The sequence below is a fragment of the Nerophis ophidion genome, linkage group LG18 (genome assembly GCF_033978795.1).
Source record: "Nerophis ophidion isolate RoL-2023_Sa linkage group LG18, RoL_Noph_v1.0, whole genome shotgun sequence".
NCBI lineage: Eukaryota > Metazoa > Chordata > Actinopteri > Syngnathiformes > Syngnathidae > Nerophis > Nerophis ophidion.
This window is the reverse complement of record NC_084628.1, coordinates 4,555,777-4,573,840: the sequence shown is the minus strand read 5'-3', so window position 1 is coordinate 4,573,840 and position 18,064 is coordinate 4,555,777. Positions and strand designations below refer to the sequence as shown.

The window sequence follows — 18,064 nt, the reverse complement described above, 5'->3', positions numbered from 1 at the left end:
CAGTGTGGCGCATATTTGTAACAGTGTTGGCATTGTTAATACGGCCACCCTCAGTGTGCCCTGTATGGCTGTCGATCAAGTATGCCTTGCATTCACTTGTGTGTGTGTGCGCTAAAGCCGCATATTTTATGTGACTGGCTGTTTGAATAGAGGAAAAGCAGACGTGAGCACAGGTTGCAGAGAGCGCTAAAGGCAGTGCCTTTAAGGCACCAATATTGGTGTCCGGGTGGAAATTGGGAGAATGGTTGCCCCGGGAGATTTTCGGGAGGGGCACTGAACTTCGGGAGTCTCCTGGGAAAATTGGGAGGGTTGACAAGTATGAGTAGTAGAGCGAAACCACCGCTGTAATAACACCGGTGGGCCAGCTCTAATGTTAATTTGACATTGCCTCAAGGGCCCAATGAAATTACAGGGAGGGCCAAATTTGAGTTTGACACCCATGCACTAATAGCACGCAGGAACTAGAAAATTCAATGACCAAAAGATACACTGGCCTTAATGTTATGCCTTCTCTTTTCTCTTAACTATTACTGATAGTTTGTTCACTACCTACTGTATATTTCAATCAATCAATCAATGTTTACTTATATAGCCCTAAATCACTAGTGTCTCAAAGGGCTGCACAAACCACCACGACATCCTCGGTAGGCCCACATAAGGGCAAGGAAAACTCACACCCAGTGGGACATCGGTGACAATAATGATTATGAGAACCTTAGAGAGGAGGAAAGCAATGGATGTCGAGCGGGTCTAACATGATACTGTGAAAGTTCAATCCACAATGGATCCAACACAGTCGCGAGAGTCCAGTCCAAAGCGGGTCCAACTCAGCAGCGAGAGTCCCGTTCACAGCGGAGCCAGCAGGAAACCATCCCAAGCGGAGGCGGATCAGCAGCGCAGAGATGTCCCCAGCCGATACACAGGCAAGCAGTACATGGCCACCGGATCGGACCGGACCCCCTCCACAAGGGAGAGTGGGACATAGAAGAAAAAGAAAAGAAACAGCAGATCAACTGGTCTAAAAAGGGAGTCTATTTAAAGGCTAGAGTATACAAATGAGTTTTAAGGTGAGACTTAAATGCTTCTACTGAGGTGGCATCTCGAACTGTTACCGGGAGGGCATTCCAGAGTACTGGAGCCCGAACGGAAAACGCTCTATAGCCCGCAGACTTTTTTTGGGCTTTGGGAATCACTAATAAGCCGGAGTCCTTTGAACGCAGATTTCTTGCCGGGACATATGGTACAATACAATCGGCAAGATAGGATGGAGCTAGACCGTGTAGTATTTTATACGTAAGTAGTAAAACCTTAAAGTCACATCTTAAGTGCACAGGAAGCCAGTGCAGGTGAGCCAGTACAGGCGTAATGTGATCAAACTTTTTTGTTCTTGTCAAAAGTCTAGCAGCCGCATTTTGTACCAACTGTAATCTTTTAATGCTAGACATGGGGAAACCCGAAAATAATACGTTACAGTAGTCGAGGCGAGACGTAACAAACGCATGGATAATGATCTCAGCGTCTTTAGTGGACAGAATGGAGCGAATTTTAGCGATATTACGGAGATGAAAGAAGGCCGTTTTAGTAACGCTTTTAATGTGTGCCTCAAAGGAGAGAGTTGGGTCGAAGATAATACCCAGATTCTTTACCGTGTCGCCTTGTTTAATTGTTTGGTTGTCAAATGTTAGAGTTGTATTATTAAATAGAGTTCGGTGTCTAGCAGGACCGATAATCAGCATTTCCGTTTTTTTGGCGTTGAGTTGCAAAAAGTTAGCGGACATCCATTGTTTAATTTCATTAAGACACGCCTCCAGCTGACTACAATCCGGCGTGTTGGTCAAAAAAGTCGTTTGGTTTAAGCCAGGTTTCACTGAGACCGATGACGTTAAGATTGTTGTCTCTGATGATGTATTACCCCATTGTCTGTTCCAAATGGTTAAGGCAGCAAATGGCAATTACAAAGAAATGGTTTTTGTGTGCTCACCTCCTTGTCGTTATTCTGCCCATAGACTGGTCAGCAGGCTGAAGAAAGCACGAGTCCATTGAACCCGACACACACAGGTAAACAACTCATTGGCTGTACCCTGTGGGAATATGAGGAGGATACTGCATTTATAAAAAAAAAAAACTGCAGTATTGCATATTCAATTTTGCACATTTTTACTCAACCTGCAGTGGTTCCACGGCCAGGCCGCCACAGAAGGCCCATGACGGCCCCAAAGACTATGAAAGAGAAGGCATCCAAGAGGAAGAAGGTGTTGCTGACCGTGGCGGCAGTTGTGGTGCTGCTGGGAATACTGGCCACTGCTGCCTACTTTAGTGAGTGGAAAGATAAATGATAAATGGGTTGTACTTGTATAGCGCTTTTCTACCTTCAAGGTACTCAAAGCGCTTTGACACTACTTCCACATTCACACACACATTCACACACTGATGGAGGGAGCTGCCATGCAAGGTGCCAACCAGCACCCATCAGGAGCAAGGGTGAAGTGTCTTGCTCAGGACACAACGGACGTGACGAAGTTGGTACTGGGTGGGGATTGAACCAGGGACCCTCGGGTTGCGCACGGCCACTCTCCCACTGCGCCACGCCGTCCCTATAAACTATAAATAAATAAATGGGTTGTACTTGTATAGCGCTTTTCTACCTTCAAGGTACTCAAAGCGCTTTGACACTACTTCCACATTTACACACACATTCACACACTGATGGAGGGAGCTGCCATGCAAGGCGCCAACCAGCACTAGGGACGGCGTGGCGCAGTGGGAGAGTGGCCGTGCGCGACCCGAGGGTCCCGGGTTCAAATCCCACCTAGTACCAACCTCGTCACGTCCGTTGTGTCCTGAGCAAGACACTTCACCCTTGCTCCTGATGGGTGCTGGTTGGCGCCTTGCATGGCAGCTCCCTCCATCAGTGTGTGAATGTGTGTGAATGGGTAAATGTGGAAGTAGTGTCAAAGCGCTATGAGTACCTTGAAGGTAGAAAAGCGCTATACAAGTACAACCCATTTATCATTTAAAGCGCTTTGACACTACTTCCACATTCACACACACATTCACACACTGATGGAGGGAGCTGCCATGCAAGGCGCCAACCAGCACCCATCAGGAGCAAGGGTGAAGTGTCTTGCTCAGGACACAACGGACGTGACGAGGTTGGTACTAGGTGGGGATTGAACCAGGGACCCTCGGGTTGCGCACGGCCACTCTACCACTGCGCCACGCCGTCCCACCAGGTCTGACTCAATGTTGGGGGGGGGCGTGGCATCCAGCTCCGTTTGAATTGCGGGAGATTTTCGGGAGAAAATTTGTCCAGGGGAGGTTTTCGGGAGAGGCGCTGAATTTCGGGAATCTCCCAGTAAATCCGGGAGGGTTGGCAGGTATGCTCTAAGGAGGTGTTTAGGGCACGTCCAACCGGTAGGAGGCCACGGGGAAGATCCAGGACACGTTGGGAAGACTATGGCCTGGGAACGCCTCGGGATTCCCCGGGAAGAGTTAGACTAAGTGGCTGGGGAGAGGGAAGTCTGGGCTTCCCTGCTTAGGCTGCTGCCCCCGCGACCCGCCCTCGGATAAGCGGAATAAGATGGATGGATATATCCTGTATCGCGATATGGCCTAAAAATATCACGATATTTTACAAGGTGGCTTCACGGTGGCAGAGGGGTTAGTGCGTCTGCCTCACAATACGAAGGTCCTGCAGTCCTGGGTTCAAATCCAGGCTCGGGATCTTTCTGTGTGGAGTTTGCATGTTCTCCCCGTGAGTGCGTGGGTTCCCTCCGGGTACTCCGGCTTCCTCCCACTTCCAAAGACATGCACCTGGGGATAGGTTGATTGGCAACACTAAAATTGGCCCTAGTGTGTGAATGTTGTCCGTCTATCTGTGTTGGCCCTGCGATGAGGTGGCGACTTGTCCAGGGTGTACCCCGCCTTCCGCCCGATTGTAGCTGAGATAGGCGCCAGCGCCCCCCGCGACCCCGAAAGGGAATAAGCGGTAGGAAATGGATGGATGGATGGATTTTACAAGGTCATATCGCCCAGCCCTACTTTTAACCAAACAGATTCTGGACTTCAACACAGTCTGTGATTACCTTTCAACATGCGGCAGCACTACAGTGGAGTTGTTGACCACAATGCTAATAATAGTTCAGATTTAGTGGGTAAATAATACACATAAACAAAATAAAATAATCGTCGTTACCAACAGCTAATAGTTATGATGCAATAGTAAGTCAATAGTAGTGTGCTTTTGCTGTTGACCGTGTAAATGCCAAATCAGACTAATAAGGCGAAAAGAAGTCAGATGAGAGTGCGGTGGTTATATTTACGGACTAAAAAGTGCGGTGGTTATATTTACACACTTTGTCTGGCTGCCCTTGAGCAAGCTGGGGTTTCCCAAACACGATTTAGCGCTAGCATCATGCTGACAAGGTTAGCAATAGCCCGATGAGAACATACATAAATATGTAAAAACATAGATAAAACATTCTATCTTCAGCTAAATGTCCACAATGTGGTACAGCTCATACTTGGATGGCCTTATCACCGTGGGGTGTGTACGACAGATGGCGACGGTTATATAAATATTGTGGCATCGGGCTGGTGCAGCACGCCAATAAGAGGAACATGGTGCAATAAACACAGGACAACAATGGAGAATATCCAGCATGTTATGTTCTTGCTTCTTCCCTTTCCGTCATTTGTGCCACAGAGAAGTGAGGATTCTGTCAACAAAGACCAGATGAATGCAACAATATTGCAACTCTTTAGACATACTTGCCAACCCTCCCGAATTTTCCGGGAGACTCACGAAATTCAGCCGGAGCTGGAGGCCACGCCCCCTCCAGCTCCATGCGGACCTGAGTGAGTACAACCTGTTTTCACGTCCGCTTTCCCACATTATAAACAGCGTGCCTGCCCAATGACGTTATAACTGTAGAATGACCGAGGGCGAGTTCTTGGTTTCTTATGTGGGTTTATTGTTAGGCAGTTTCATTAACGTCCTCCCAGCGCGGTAACAACACACAACAACAGCAGTCCCGTTTTCGTCTACCGCAAAGCGGTTCGTCTGCCGTAAACAGCAATGTTGTGACACTCTTAAACGGGACAATACTGCCATCTACTGTACGTGCATATGCGACAATAACATCTACGGCTTCTTCAGGAAGCAAAGATTGACCGGTTTGGGGCCATGCTAGGGAGAGATGGAAGATTCCAGACTTTAGTGCATTTGATGAAAGCACTTTTGTGCGTGCCACACAGCATTGCATCATCAGAGAGGGTGTTCAGCATGGTTAGAAAAATAGTGACAGAGAATAGAACAAGGATGGACAATTCAACCCTTAACTCAACAATGAGTAGATGAGTGTTATGTGTAAATAAATAAACACTGAAATTCATTTTTTTCTCTTATTTATATATATATATATATATATATATATATATATATATATATATATATATATGTATACATATATATATATATATATATATATATATATATATATATATATATACATATATATATATATATATATATGTATACAATAAATATATATATATATGTAGGTGTGGGAAAAATCACAAGACTACTTCATCTCCGCCCCCTCCAGCTCCATGCGGACCTGAGTGAGGACACCCTGTTTTCACGTCCGCTTTCCCACATTATAAACAGCGTGCCTGCCCAATGACGTTATAACTGTAGAATGACCGAGGGCGAGTTCTTGGTTTCTTATGTGGGTTTATTGTTAGGCAGTTTCATTAACGTCCTCCCAGCGCGGTAACAACACACAACAACAGCAGTCCCGTTTTCGTCTACCGCAAAGCGGTTCGTCTGCCGTAAACAGCAATGTTGTGACACTCTTAAACGGGACAATACTGCCACCTACTGTACGTGCATATGCGACAATAACATCTACGGCTTCTTCAGGAAGCAAAGATTGACCGATTTTGGGCCATGCTAGGGAGAGATGGAAGATTCCAGACTTTAGTGCATTTGATAAAACCACTTTTGTGCGTGCCATACAGCATTGCATCATCAGAGAGGGTGTTCAGCATGGTTGGAAAAATAGTGACAGAGAATAGAACAAGGATGGACAATTCAACCCTTAACTCAACAATGAGTAGATGAGTGTTATGTGTAAATAAATAAACACTGAAATTCATTTTTTTCTCTTATTTATATATATATATATATATATATATATATATATATACATATATATTATATATACATATATATATATATATATTATATATACATATATATATATATATATACATATATATATATATATATATATATATATATATATATATATATATATATATATATATATATATATATGTATACAATAAATATATATATATATATGTAGGTGTGGGAAAAATCACAAGACTACTTCATCTCTGCCCCCTCCAGCTCCATGCGGACCTGAGTGAGGACAGCCTGTTTTCACGTCCGCTTTCCCACAATATAAACAGCGTGCCTGCCCAATGACGTTATAACTGTAGAATGACCGAGGGCGAGTTCTTGGTTTCTTATGTGGGTTTATTGTTAGGCAGTTTCATTAACGTCCTCCCAGCGCGGTAACAACACACAACAACAGCAGTCCCGTTTTCGTCTACCGCAAAGCGGTTCGTCTGCCGTAAACAGCAATGTTGTGACACTCTTAAACGGGACAATACTGCCATCTACTGTACGTGCATATGCGACAATAACATCTACGGCTTCTTCAGGAAGCAAAGATTGACCGGTTTGGGGCCATGCTAGGGAAAGATGGAAGATTCCAGACTTTAGTGCATTTGATGAAAGCACTTTTGTGCGTACCACACAGCATTGCATCATCAGAGAGGGTGTTCAGCATGGTTAGAAAAATAGTGACAGAGAATAGAACAAGGATGGACAATTCAACCCTTAACTCAACAATGAGTAGATGAGTGTTATGTGTAAATAAATGAACACTGAAATTCAAGTATTTCTCTTGTATATATATATATATATATATATATATATATATATAGCTAGAATTCACTGAAATGAAATACTTGACTTGGTGAATTATAGATGTAAATATACTCCTCCCCTCGTAACCAGTTGAGTTTATACCAAAAAGTTCTATTTTGGTTTCATCTGACCACATGACATTCTCCCAATCCTCTGCTGTATCATCCATGTATCCATTTTGCTATAAACTCAACTGGTCGTGTTTGGAGAAAGAAGAATACTGAGTTGCATCCCAAGAACACCATACCTACTGTGAAGCATGGGGGTGGAAACATCATGCTTTGGGGCTGTTTTTTCTGCTAAGGAGACAGGACGATTGATCCGTGTTAAGGAAAGAATGAATGGGGCCATGTATCGTGAGATTTGGAGCCAAAACCTCCTTCCATCAGTGAGAGCTTTGAATGGTTGACCAAATACTTATTTTCCACCATAATTTACAAATAAACTCTTTAAAATTCCTACAATGTGAATCCATGGATTTTTTTTTCACATTCTGTCTCTCACAGTTGAAGTGTACCCATGATGAAAATTACAGACCTCTGTCATCATTTGAAGTGGGAGAACTTGCACAATCGGTGGCTGACTAAATACTTTTATGCCCCACTGTAGGTGAGAGGCATAATTTATGATGTACGATAAACTTCTACGAGCAGGTAAGCGAGGAAGCAGCAGACCACTCGATGATGTAAACATTGGCACACGGTTAGTGATCATGGCGTTGCTATAAATTGTTTATCTGCGTAAGCGCTTTTAGTAACAATATCACTAATACTTGGTTAATATTAAAGTCACGAAATGTAAATTGTGTACTGTTGGCGCTTTTTGGATGTTTATGGGGGAAATAGAGGACTTCCCATTGGCTCCATTGTAAGCAGACTTTTATTTACGAGTTAAGAGTGCATTAAAAAAACAAGCCTCTGGGAATAGATGGTCGAGTTCATGGAGCCGCGCATGGTTGAGTCCTCCTAATGTATCTCTCCTTCTTCTTGCAGTTAAGCAGCTGATTGACAGCAAGTACTTCTTCTGCACCAAGTCCTTTAAGTTCATCTCATTAGATAAAGCCTGCGATGGAACGGACGACTGCACAGGGGGAGAAGATGAAAAAACCTGTTTATCGAGCATCACAGTCAACACAACATTTCCAGGTAAGTTTTAGCTGGGCCCGGGGGGCGTATTTTTAGGTATATTTTATGTTGTGTTTACTAAGGGGAAGTGACGGCAACAGACACAGAGGGAGGTAATGTTCATAAATGTATTATGTATATAGCCAATGTATATATAATAATAACAAATATTACTACTTAAAGGGGAACATTATCACAATTTCAAAAGGGTTAAAAACAATAAAAATCAGTTCCCAGTGGCTTGTTTTATTTGTCGAAGTTTTTGGCAAAATTTTACACCTCCCGGAATATCCCTAAAAAAAAGCTTTAAAGTTCTTGATTTTCCCTATTTGCGATGCGTCTGTCCATTTCCCTGTGACGTCATACAGGGCTGCCAATACAAACAACATGGCGGTTACCACAGCAAGATATAGCGACATTAGCTCGGATTCAGACTGGGATTTCAGCGGCTTAAGCGATTCAACAGGTTACGCATGTATTGAAACAGATGGTCGGAGTATGGAGGCGGATAGCGAAAACGAAATTGAAGAAGAAATTGAAGCTATTGACGCTGTTCGGCGTACCTAATGAAGTGGCCCATAGCGTGGCTGCCATGTTAGCATCGCCGGTAAAATGTGCGGACCAAACGATCAGGACTTTCGCATCTTGTGACACTGGAGCAACTTAAATCCGTCGATTGGTAAGTGTTTGTTTTGCATTAAATGTGGGTATCTAGTTTCAAATGTACATACAGCGAGCGTAAATAGCATGTTAGCATCGATCAGCATAGCATGTTAGCATCGATTAGCTGGCAGTCATGCTGCGACCAAATATGTCTGATTAGCACATAAGTCAATAACATCAACAAAACTCACCTTTGTGATTTCGTTGACTTAATCGTTGCAAATGCATCTGCAGGTTATCCATACATCTCTGTGCCATGTCTGTCTTAGCATCGCCGGTCAAATGTGCAGACACTCTGGCAAATTCAATGGGGGTCTGGCGGCAGATTTCTTGCCAGTGGTGCAACTTGAATCCCTCCCTGTTAGTGTTGTTACACCCTCCGACAACACACCGACGAGACGTGATATCTCCAAGGTTCCAAAAAATAGTCGAAAAAACGGAAAATAACAGAGCTGAGACCCGGTGTTTGTAATGAAATGAAAATGGCGGGTGTGTTACCTCGGTGACGTCACGTTCTGACGTCATCGCTAAAAGACCGATAAACAGAAAGGCGTTTAATTTGCCAAAATTCACCCATTTAGAGTTCGGAAATCAGTTAAAAAAATACATGGTCTTTTTTCTGCAACATCAAGGTATATATTGACGCTTACATAGGTTTGGTGATAATGTTCCCCTTTAACTATATAATGGAGTGTGACAAAATCAAAGAGTGTATGCGTGTGACTATGTGTGTAGATTAGTTGAAGTGTGTGTTACCAAAGTGTTGATGAGAGCGAAGGAACGAGGGAGTTCCTGGGGCAGGCAGGATCAGGGGCGAGAGAGAGGCATCAGAGTCCAGGAGCGAGCGAGGAGTCGAGGAACGAGGGAGGCAGTCGAAAACCAGGGCAACGGAAGGAAAACACTGCTGAAACACGGGAAAAGACAAAGGACACATCAAGCCATGGAGGGGAAACAAAAATAGAGCATCAAGCTTCACTTACGGTCTACCATATGAGAACTAAGTTCCCGGCAGGATCCCTGGGTCCACTGGTCTTTTAAGCAGCTCGCCCTCATTAATTCCAGGTGTGTGGAAAGGCAATCGCCTGCAGGCTTGTAGCTGCGTGGGCGTGCTGCTCTCAGCGCCAGCAGGGCCGTGTTCGAGCGTGCTGTCAGCTGAGAGAGCGCGTGTGGGCGTGGCCCGCGTTGCGCTCGTCATGAGGCACAGATGACGCATTGGAATGCGCCCTGACTGTGACATTTTACTGTGTATGAATGGACTTTTATTTTTTAGTGGTTGTTGGTTTTTATGTGCGCATTTTGTGTGGGTTTCAGTTGGTGTTTTAAACTGAATTCTGTTATTTAGAATCACAATAAAATGGATGTATCTAACAAGACTACTTACAAACACTAGCAAAAATGCAAAAAATAGTTTGTTCCACCTGGTTTCACTTTCGCATCTCATTGGCTTATAGCTAGAGATGTCCGATAATGGCTTCTTTGCCGATATCCGATATTCCGATATTGTCCAACTCTTAATTACCGATTCCGATAACAACCGATACCGATGTTTACGGTCGTGGAATGAACACATTAGGATGCCAAATTTTGTTGTGATGCCCCGCTGGTTGCCTTAAACAACGTAACAAGGCTTTTCAAAATAAATCAACTCAAGTTATGGAAAAAAGTACCAACATGGCACTGCCATATTTATTATTGAAGTCGCAAACTGCATAATTTTTTTTTAACATGCCTCAAAACAGCAGCTTGGAATTTGGGACATGCTCTTCCTGAGAGAGCATGAAGAGGTTGAGGTGGGGGGTTAGGGGGTGCATATTGTAGCGTCCCGGGAGAGTAAGTTCTGCAAGGGTTGTGGGTATTTGTTCTGTTACGGTGCGGATGTTCTTCCGAAATGTGTTTGTCATTCTTGTTTGGTGTGGGTTCACAGTGTGGCGCATATTTGTAGCAGTGTTAAAGTTGTTTATACGGCCACCCTTAGTTGACCAAGTATGCATTGCATTCACTTGTGTGTGTGAAAAGACGTAGATGTTATGAGATTGGGTCGGCACGCAAAGGCGGTGCCTTTAAGGTTTATTGGCGCTCTGTACTTCTCCTTACATCCGCTCAACGGCGTTTTAAAAAGTCATGAATTTTGCTTTTTGAAACCAATAATTTCCGATATTACATTTTAAAGCATTTATCGGCCGATAATTTCGGCAGCCCTATATTATCGGACATCTCTACTTATAACTGTGGTGAGTTCAAAGACCCTTGATTATATTTGAAAGACGGTGGGACACTTTTACCCCCAGGTCATTCATTATTAATAATTGAATCCATCCGCGCCTATCTCAGCTACAATCGGGCGGAAGGCGGTGTACACCCTGGACAAGTCGCCACCTCATCGCAGGGCCAACACAGATAGACAGACAACATTCACACACTAGGGCCAATTTAGTGTTGCCAATCAACCTATCCCCAGGTGCATGTCTTTGGAAGTGGGAGGAAGCCGGAGTACCCGGAGGGAACCCACGCAGTCATGGGGAGAACATGCAAACTCCACACAGAAAGATCCCGAGCCTGGATTTGAACCCAGGACTGCAGGAACTTGGTATTGTGAGGCAGACGCACCAACCCCTAAAAAAAATATATATATATTTTTGCACTTTTTAAATATTAATACACATTCAATTATTTAGGGCTGTCTACCAATACCCCTCACACAAATACAAAATGGTTCGTCCCTCCTGGAGAGCAGCAAACCTACATCCGAACATTTCACTAAACAAGACGAGTTGAACCAAGCATCTTTTTGTGGTGTTCAAGTCTTTTTTGCATCTAAATTGGCTGTCAGAGTGTACCAACATGTCAGATTACAACCTCCACTTTCTACTATGTACAGTATTTAGTCAGCCAGCGATTGTGCAAGTTCTCCCACTTAAAATGATGACAGAGGTCTGTAATTTTCATCATAGGTACACTTCAACTGTGAGAGACAAAATGTGAAAAAAAAATCCAGGAATTCCCATTGTAGGAATTTTAAAGAATTTATTTGTAAATTATGGTGGAAAATAAGTATTTGGTCAACCATTCAAAGCTCTCACTGATGGAAGGAGGTTTTGGCTCAAAATCTCACGATACATGGCCCCATTCATTCTTTCCTTAACACGGATCAATCGTCCTGTCCCCTTAGCAGAAAAACAGCCCCAAAGCATGATGTTTCCACCCCCATGCCTCACAGTAGGTATGGTGTTCTTGGGATGCAACTCAGTATTCTTCTTCCTCCAAACACGACGAGTTGAGTTTATACCAAAATGGATACATGGATGATACAGCAGAGGATTGGGAGAATGTCATGTGGTCAGATGAAACCAAAATAGAACTTTTTGGTATAAACTCAACTCGTCGTGTTTGGAGGAAGAAGAATACTGAGTTGCATCCCAAGAACACCACACCTACTGTGAAGCATGGGGGTGGAAACATCATGCTTTGGGGCTGTTTTTCTGCTAAGGGGACAGGACGATTGATCTGTGTTAAGGAAAGAATGAATGGGGCCATGTATCGGGAGATTTTGAGCCAAAACCTCCTTCCATCAGTGAATGGTTGACCAAATACTTATTTTCCACCATAATTTACAAATAAATTCTTTAAAATTCCTACAATGTGAATTCCTGGATTTTTTTTCCACATTCTGTCTCTCACAGTTGAAGTGTACCTATGATGAACATTACAGACCTCTGTCATTATTTTAAGTGGGAGATCAATCAATCAATCAATGTTTATTTATATAGCCCCAAATCACAAAAGTCTCAAAGGACTGCACAAATCATTACGACTACAACATCCTCGGAAGAACCCACAAAAGGGCAAGGAAAACTCACACCCAGTGGGCAGAGAGAATTCACATCCAGTGGGACGCCAGTGACAATGCTGACTATGAGAAACCTTGGAGAGGACCTCAGATGTGGGCAACCCCCCCTCTCTAGGGGACCGAAAGCAATGGATGTGGAGCGGGTCTAACATGATACTGTGAAAGTTCAATCCATAGTGGCTCCAACACAGCCGCGAGAGTTCAGTTCAAGCGGATCCAAGACAGCAGCGAGAGTCCCGTCCACAGGAAACCATCTCAAGCGGATCAGCAGCGTAGACATGTCCCCAACCGATACAGGCGAGCGGTCCATCCTGGGTCTCAGATCTTGCTGAATAAATACTTTTTTTGCCCCACTGTATACCAATTATGTGTGAATGGGGCTGGGACTTTGGGTCTACTTAGGGTGGGATGGAGGCCCAGAACTTGGTGCGACACACCTCACAACTTTGAAATGATTTTGGGGTTTTTTCCCCCCCCCCAATCGCTCACTCTCGTCAATAATTGTCATTTCAGTGCGCCTCATGACCCGTCAGAGTGTCCTGCAAGTGTACAATCCCAGCTCAGGGTGGAGGAGCTTGTGCAGCGAAGGCTGGACCCAGCAGCACACACAAACGGCCTGCAAACAGCTGGGTTACACAGAGTGAGTGATCCGGGACAGAAAACTGAACCCTGAACCTCACATAAGATCTTTAAGACCGCGTCCTTTCTTCGATGGCAGTGACCCTGGTAGCACTGCTGTTCCCGTCGACACGTTATCAGCTGAGCTGAGATCTGGACCGTTCGCTGCACTCAGGTCTTCGGCGGCTAGCACTCCTGTTCATCAGGCTGCAGTCGACAGGTGAGTGACACCTGCGTCCTAAAATTGAAAGGGACAAAAGCTTTGGTGAACATAGAGGAATTGATAGTAGAAGACAATGTAAAGGAGTTATACGGTAGGGAAGGGATACATATGATCCCCCCATGCTTCACAGTAGGTGTGGTGTTCTTGGGATGCAACTCGGTATTCTTCTTCCTCCAAACATGACGAGTTGAGTTTATACCAAAATGGATACATGGATGATACAGCAGAGGATTGGGAGAATGTCATGTGGTCAGATGAAACCAAAATAGAACTTTTTGGTATAAACTCAACTCGTCGTGTTTGGAGGAAGAAGTATACTGAGTTGCATCCCAAGAACACCATACCTACTGTGAAGCATGGGGGGTGGAAACATCATGCTTTGGGGCTGTTTTTCAGCTAAGGGGACAGGACGATTGATCCGTGTTAAGGAAAGAATGAATGGGGCCATGTATCGTGAGATTTTGAGCCAAAACCTCCTTCCATCAGTGAGAGCTTTGAATGGTTGACCAAATACTTACTTTCCACCATACTTTACTAATAAATTCTTTAAAAATCCTACAATGTGAATTCCTGGATTTTTTTTTCACATTCTGTCTCTCACAGTTGAAGTGTACCTATATATATATATATATATGTATACCCACTGTATATATTAATATATATATATATATATATACCCACTGTATATATATATATATATAAGAAATACTTGACTTTCAGAGAATTCTACTTATATATATATATATACACATATATAAATGTATACACACATATATATATATATACACATATATATGTATACACACATATATATATACACATATATATGTACACGCACATATATATATATATATATCAATATATATATATATATATATATATATATATATATATATATGTATATATATATAAAATAAATACTTGCCTTTCAGTGTTCATTTATTTACACATTTACACACACATAACACTCATCTACTCATTGAGTTAAGGGTTGAATTGTCCATCCTTGTTTTTCTAACCATATGCATGTACAGTAGATGGCAGTATTGTCCTGTTTAAGAGTGTCACAACATTGCTGTTTTCGGCAGACAAACTGCTTTACGGTAGACGAAGACGGACTGCTGCTGTTGTTTGTTGTTACCGGGCTGGGAGGAGGTTAATGAAACTGCCTAACAATAAACCCACATAAGAAACCAAGAACTCGCCCTCGATCATTCTACAGTTATAACGTCATTGGGCAGACATGCTGATTATATTGTGGTAAAGCGGACGTGAAAACAGGCTGTCGACACGTCACTCTGGTCCGCATGGAGCTGGAGGGGGCGTGGCCTCCAGCTCCGCCTGAATTTCGGGAGGTTTTCGGGAGAGGTGGTTAATTTCGGGAGGGTTGGCAAGTATGGGCTGAACATGATGGAAAGTGCCACTTTATATAGCAACTGGTCAAAGTTGGAATTTCAACAAACAACCCATTTTAAGATATCCAACGCTCTATTGCCATCTGGTGGCTAAAGTAAATAGTGCAACTCGCCAAATTGATTGTTTAATTGATTGATGGAAACTTTTAGTAGTAGATTGCACAGTACAGTACATATTCCGTACAATTGACCACTAAATGGTAACACACCAATAAGTTTTTCAACTCGTTTAAGTCGGGGTCCACGTTAATGCGTCACGTTTCATGTGTCAGGTAAACTGAGAAGAATGGGGCCATATGAATTCCCGTCCTACTCTAGAAATTCCTCTAGGTCAGTGTTGTTGTTTTTTAACCTTTTTTGAGGCAAGGCACATTTTTTTGAATTTAAAAATCCGGAGGCACACCACCAGCAAAAAACGTTAAAAAAAATTAAACTCCATCAGATCCTCCTCGTGCCTTATTTTGAGTTTGTTGGTGTTTTTCTGTGTGTTTTACTAAGGGTGCCAGATTACCACAAAAAGTAGCAATAATTTAACTATAGACAACTAAAAAAATGACACTTTTTTTAAATATTAAACCATGTCAGTATCAAATAACAAATTAATTAAAAACCTCTAAAGCAGGGGTCACCAACGCAGTGCCCACGGGCACCAGGTCGCCCGTAAGGACCAGATGAGTCGCCCGCTGGCCTGTTCTAAAAATAGCTCAAATACCAGCACTTACCAGTGAGCTGCCTCTATTTTTTTAATTGTATTTATTTACTAGCCAGCTGGTCTCGCTTTGCTCGACATTTTTAATTCTAAGAGAGACAAAACTCAAATAGAATTTGAAAATATTTTAAAGACTTGGTCTTCACTTGTTTAAATAAATTCATTTATTTTTTTACTTTGCTTCTTATAACTTTCAGAAAGACAATTTTAGAGAAAAAATACAACCTTACAAATTATGTTAGGATTTTTAAACACATATACCTTTTGTACCTTTTAAATTCCTTCCTCTTCTTTCCTGACAATTTTTTTTTTGTAAAGAATAATAAATACATTTTAATTTAATTCTTCATTTTAGCTTCTGTTTTTTCAACAAAGAATATTTGTGTAATATTTCTTCAAAGTTATTATGATTAAAATTCAAAAAAATTATTCCGGCAAATCTAGAAAATCTGTAGAATCAAATTTAAATCTTATTTCAAAGTATTTTGAATTTCTTTTCAAATGTTTGTTCTGGAAGATCTAGAAGAAATAAGGATTTGTCTTTGTTAGAAATATAGCTTGGTCCAATTTGTTATATATTCTAACAGATTAGATTTTAACCTATTTAAAACATGTCATCAAAATTCTAAAATTAATCTTAATCAGGAAAAATGACTAATGATGTTCCAGAAATTCTTTTTTTTTTTTTTTTTTTCAAAAAGATTCGAATTAGCTAGTTTTTCTCTTCTTTTTTTCGGTTGAATTTTGAATTTTAAAGAGTTGAAATTGAAGATAAACCATGTTTCAAAATTTTATTTTCATTTTTTTTGTGTTTTTTTCCTCTTTTAAACTGTTCAATTAAATGTTTTTTTTATCATTTATTCTCTACAGAAAACTTCCGTAAAAGGAAAAAAAAAATGTACGACGGAATAACGGACAGAAATACCCATTTTTTTAGATATATAGATTTATTTATTAAAGGTAAATTGAGCAAATTGGCTATTTCTGGCTATTTATTTAAGTGTGTATCAAACTGGTAGCTTTTCGCATTAATCAGTACCCAAGAAGTAGCTCTTGGTTTCAAAAAGGTTGGTGACCCCTGCTCTAAAGGCTTGGCGGCCCCATTCGTGGACAGCACCTTTTAGCTCGTATTTCCAAAATTGTGTACACTACTCAATTGGGGTCTTATGGCCACTTAAGTGGACACTTATACTGTCATCTGGTGGTGTCAGAAGAGTATAACATACCATGGAATTTGGGTAAAAAAAAAGTGTAAGAATAAGAATTAGCATGTCACTAAACATGATGTACACGTTTGTGTACTTATGGACTAAGTACATCATATCAAAAGATGATTCTTATTTTTTATTCTAATTCGGGTCCAATAAGCTCACATAGCAAAGATAAATTAAAAAAGCATGTAAATAAACAGATTTGGGCTTAAGAGGTTTTAAAGATACATGATAACACAGTCCGACTCCGAACTGACAATTGTTAAAAAAACAAGACATGGTCCTTAGTGGTATTGCTCAGACTTGCGAACTCTCTCGGAGTCCGTGGAAGACTCCCCACAAATTGTCCTTGTCTACAAAATAATATAAAATACTGCAGCTTTCTCACAAAGTGTTAAAAAGATGACGAGGAGATGGTTGATCAACAATCGCAACGGTCAACTCAGCGTGTGCATAAAGTGGCTCTTTCACAATTGTATCTCCCTTTAGTTTCTCTCCACTCATTTAGGGACTCTCAGGCTGTCCAAAAATGGAACTATTTAAGCAGGAACGAACGAAAACAAAGCCAGGTGTTTTCAAAAATGCTCTTTTCCTTCACAACAGTGTTTTTTTTTTTTTTTTTAAATAAATCAACACACTTGGATAAGAAAAAAAAATAATCGTATATTCACTTTCTGTAATGCACATTTTGTCCATGCAGGAAAAAACTATTTTCAAATCTGCACACACAGGAAACAACATGAATGTTTTTTGCAATTGAAACCCGTGGTCCAAACCAGTGGTCCCCAACCTTTTTGTATCCGCGGACCGGTCAACGCTTAATAATTTGTCCCGCGGCCCGAGGGGGGACGGGGGGGGGGCAGAGTCCCTTTTTATTTGTATTTTTATTTTTTTGTTTGTCATGAAAAAGGGACGTTTTTGTCATGAAAAAGGGAGGTTTTTGTGGTTGGTGCACTAATTGTAAGTGTATATTGTGTTTTTTATGTTGATTTAATAAAAAAATTTAATAAAAACATTTTTGTTTTGTTTTTTTCAAATAAAAATGAATAAAAAATGTGATTGGTACTGGGCCGCGGCCCGGTGGTTGTGGACCACTGGTCTAAACTGTCCCTAAAAATCACCTTCTTAGTTGATAAATATTTACGAATAGCTAAGGTGTGCAGCTCAACCCCTGACTAATGCATTTAGAGCAGGGGTCTCAAACACGTGGCCTGTGGGCCAATTGCGGCCCGTGAGACGTTATTTTGCGGCCCG

General features: G+C 41.8%; 1 protein-coding gene and 1 long non-coding RNA gene across 2 annotated transcripts in view; both read left to right on the top strand.

Moving 5' to 3' along the window:
• tmprss4a (transmembrane serine protease 4a) overlaps positions 1 to 18,064 on the top strand; it is a 56,999-nt gene that overhangs the window by 15,243 nt on the left and 23,692 nt on the right. The window contains exons 2-6 of the mRNA XM_061878579.1: positions 2,007 to 2,058; positions 2,173 to 2,316; positions 7,993 to 8,145; positions 13,148 to 13,274; positions 13,353 to 13,472. Of these exons, the coding sequence (XP_061734563.1) occupies positions 2,007 to 2,058; positions 2,173 to 2,316; positions 7,993 to 8,145; positions 13,148 to 13,274; positions 13,353 to 13,472 (596 nt within the window). The remainder of the gene's footprint in view (positions 1 to 2,006; positions 2,059 to 2,172; positions 2,317 to 7,992; positions 8,146 to 13,147; positions 13,275 to 13,352; positions 13,473 to 18,064) is intronic.
• On the top strand, positions 2,945 to 5,393 carry LOC133537344 (uncharacterized). Its single transcript, XR_009802666.1, has 2 exons — positions 2,945 to 3,638; positions 4,022 to 5,393. It is a non-coding gene; the product is annotated as an uncharacterized LOC133537344 (long non-coding RNA).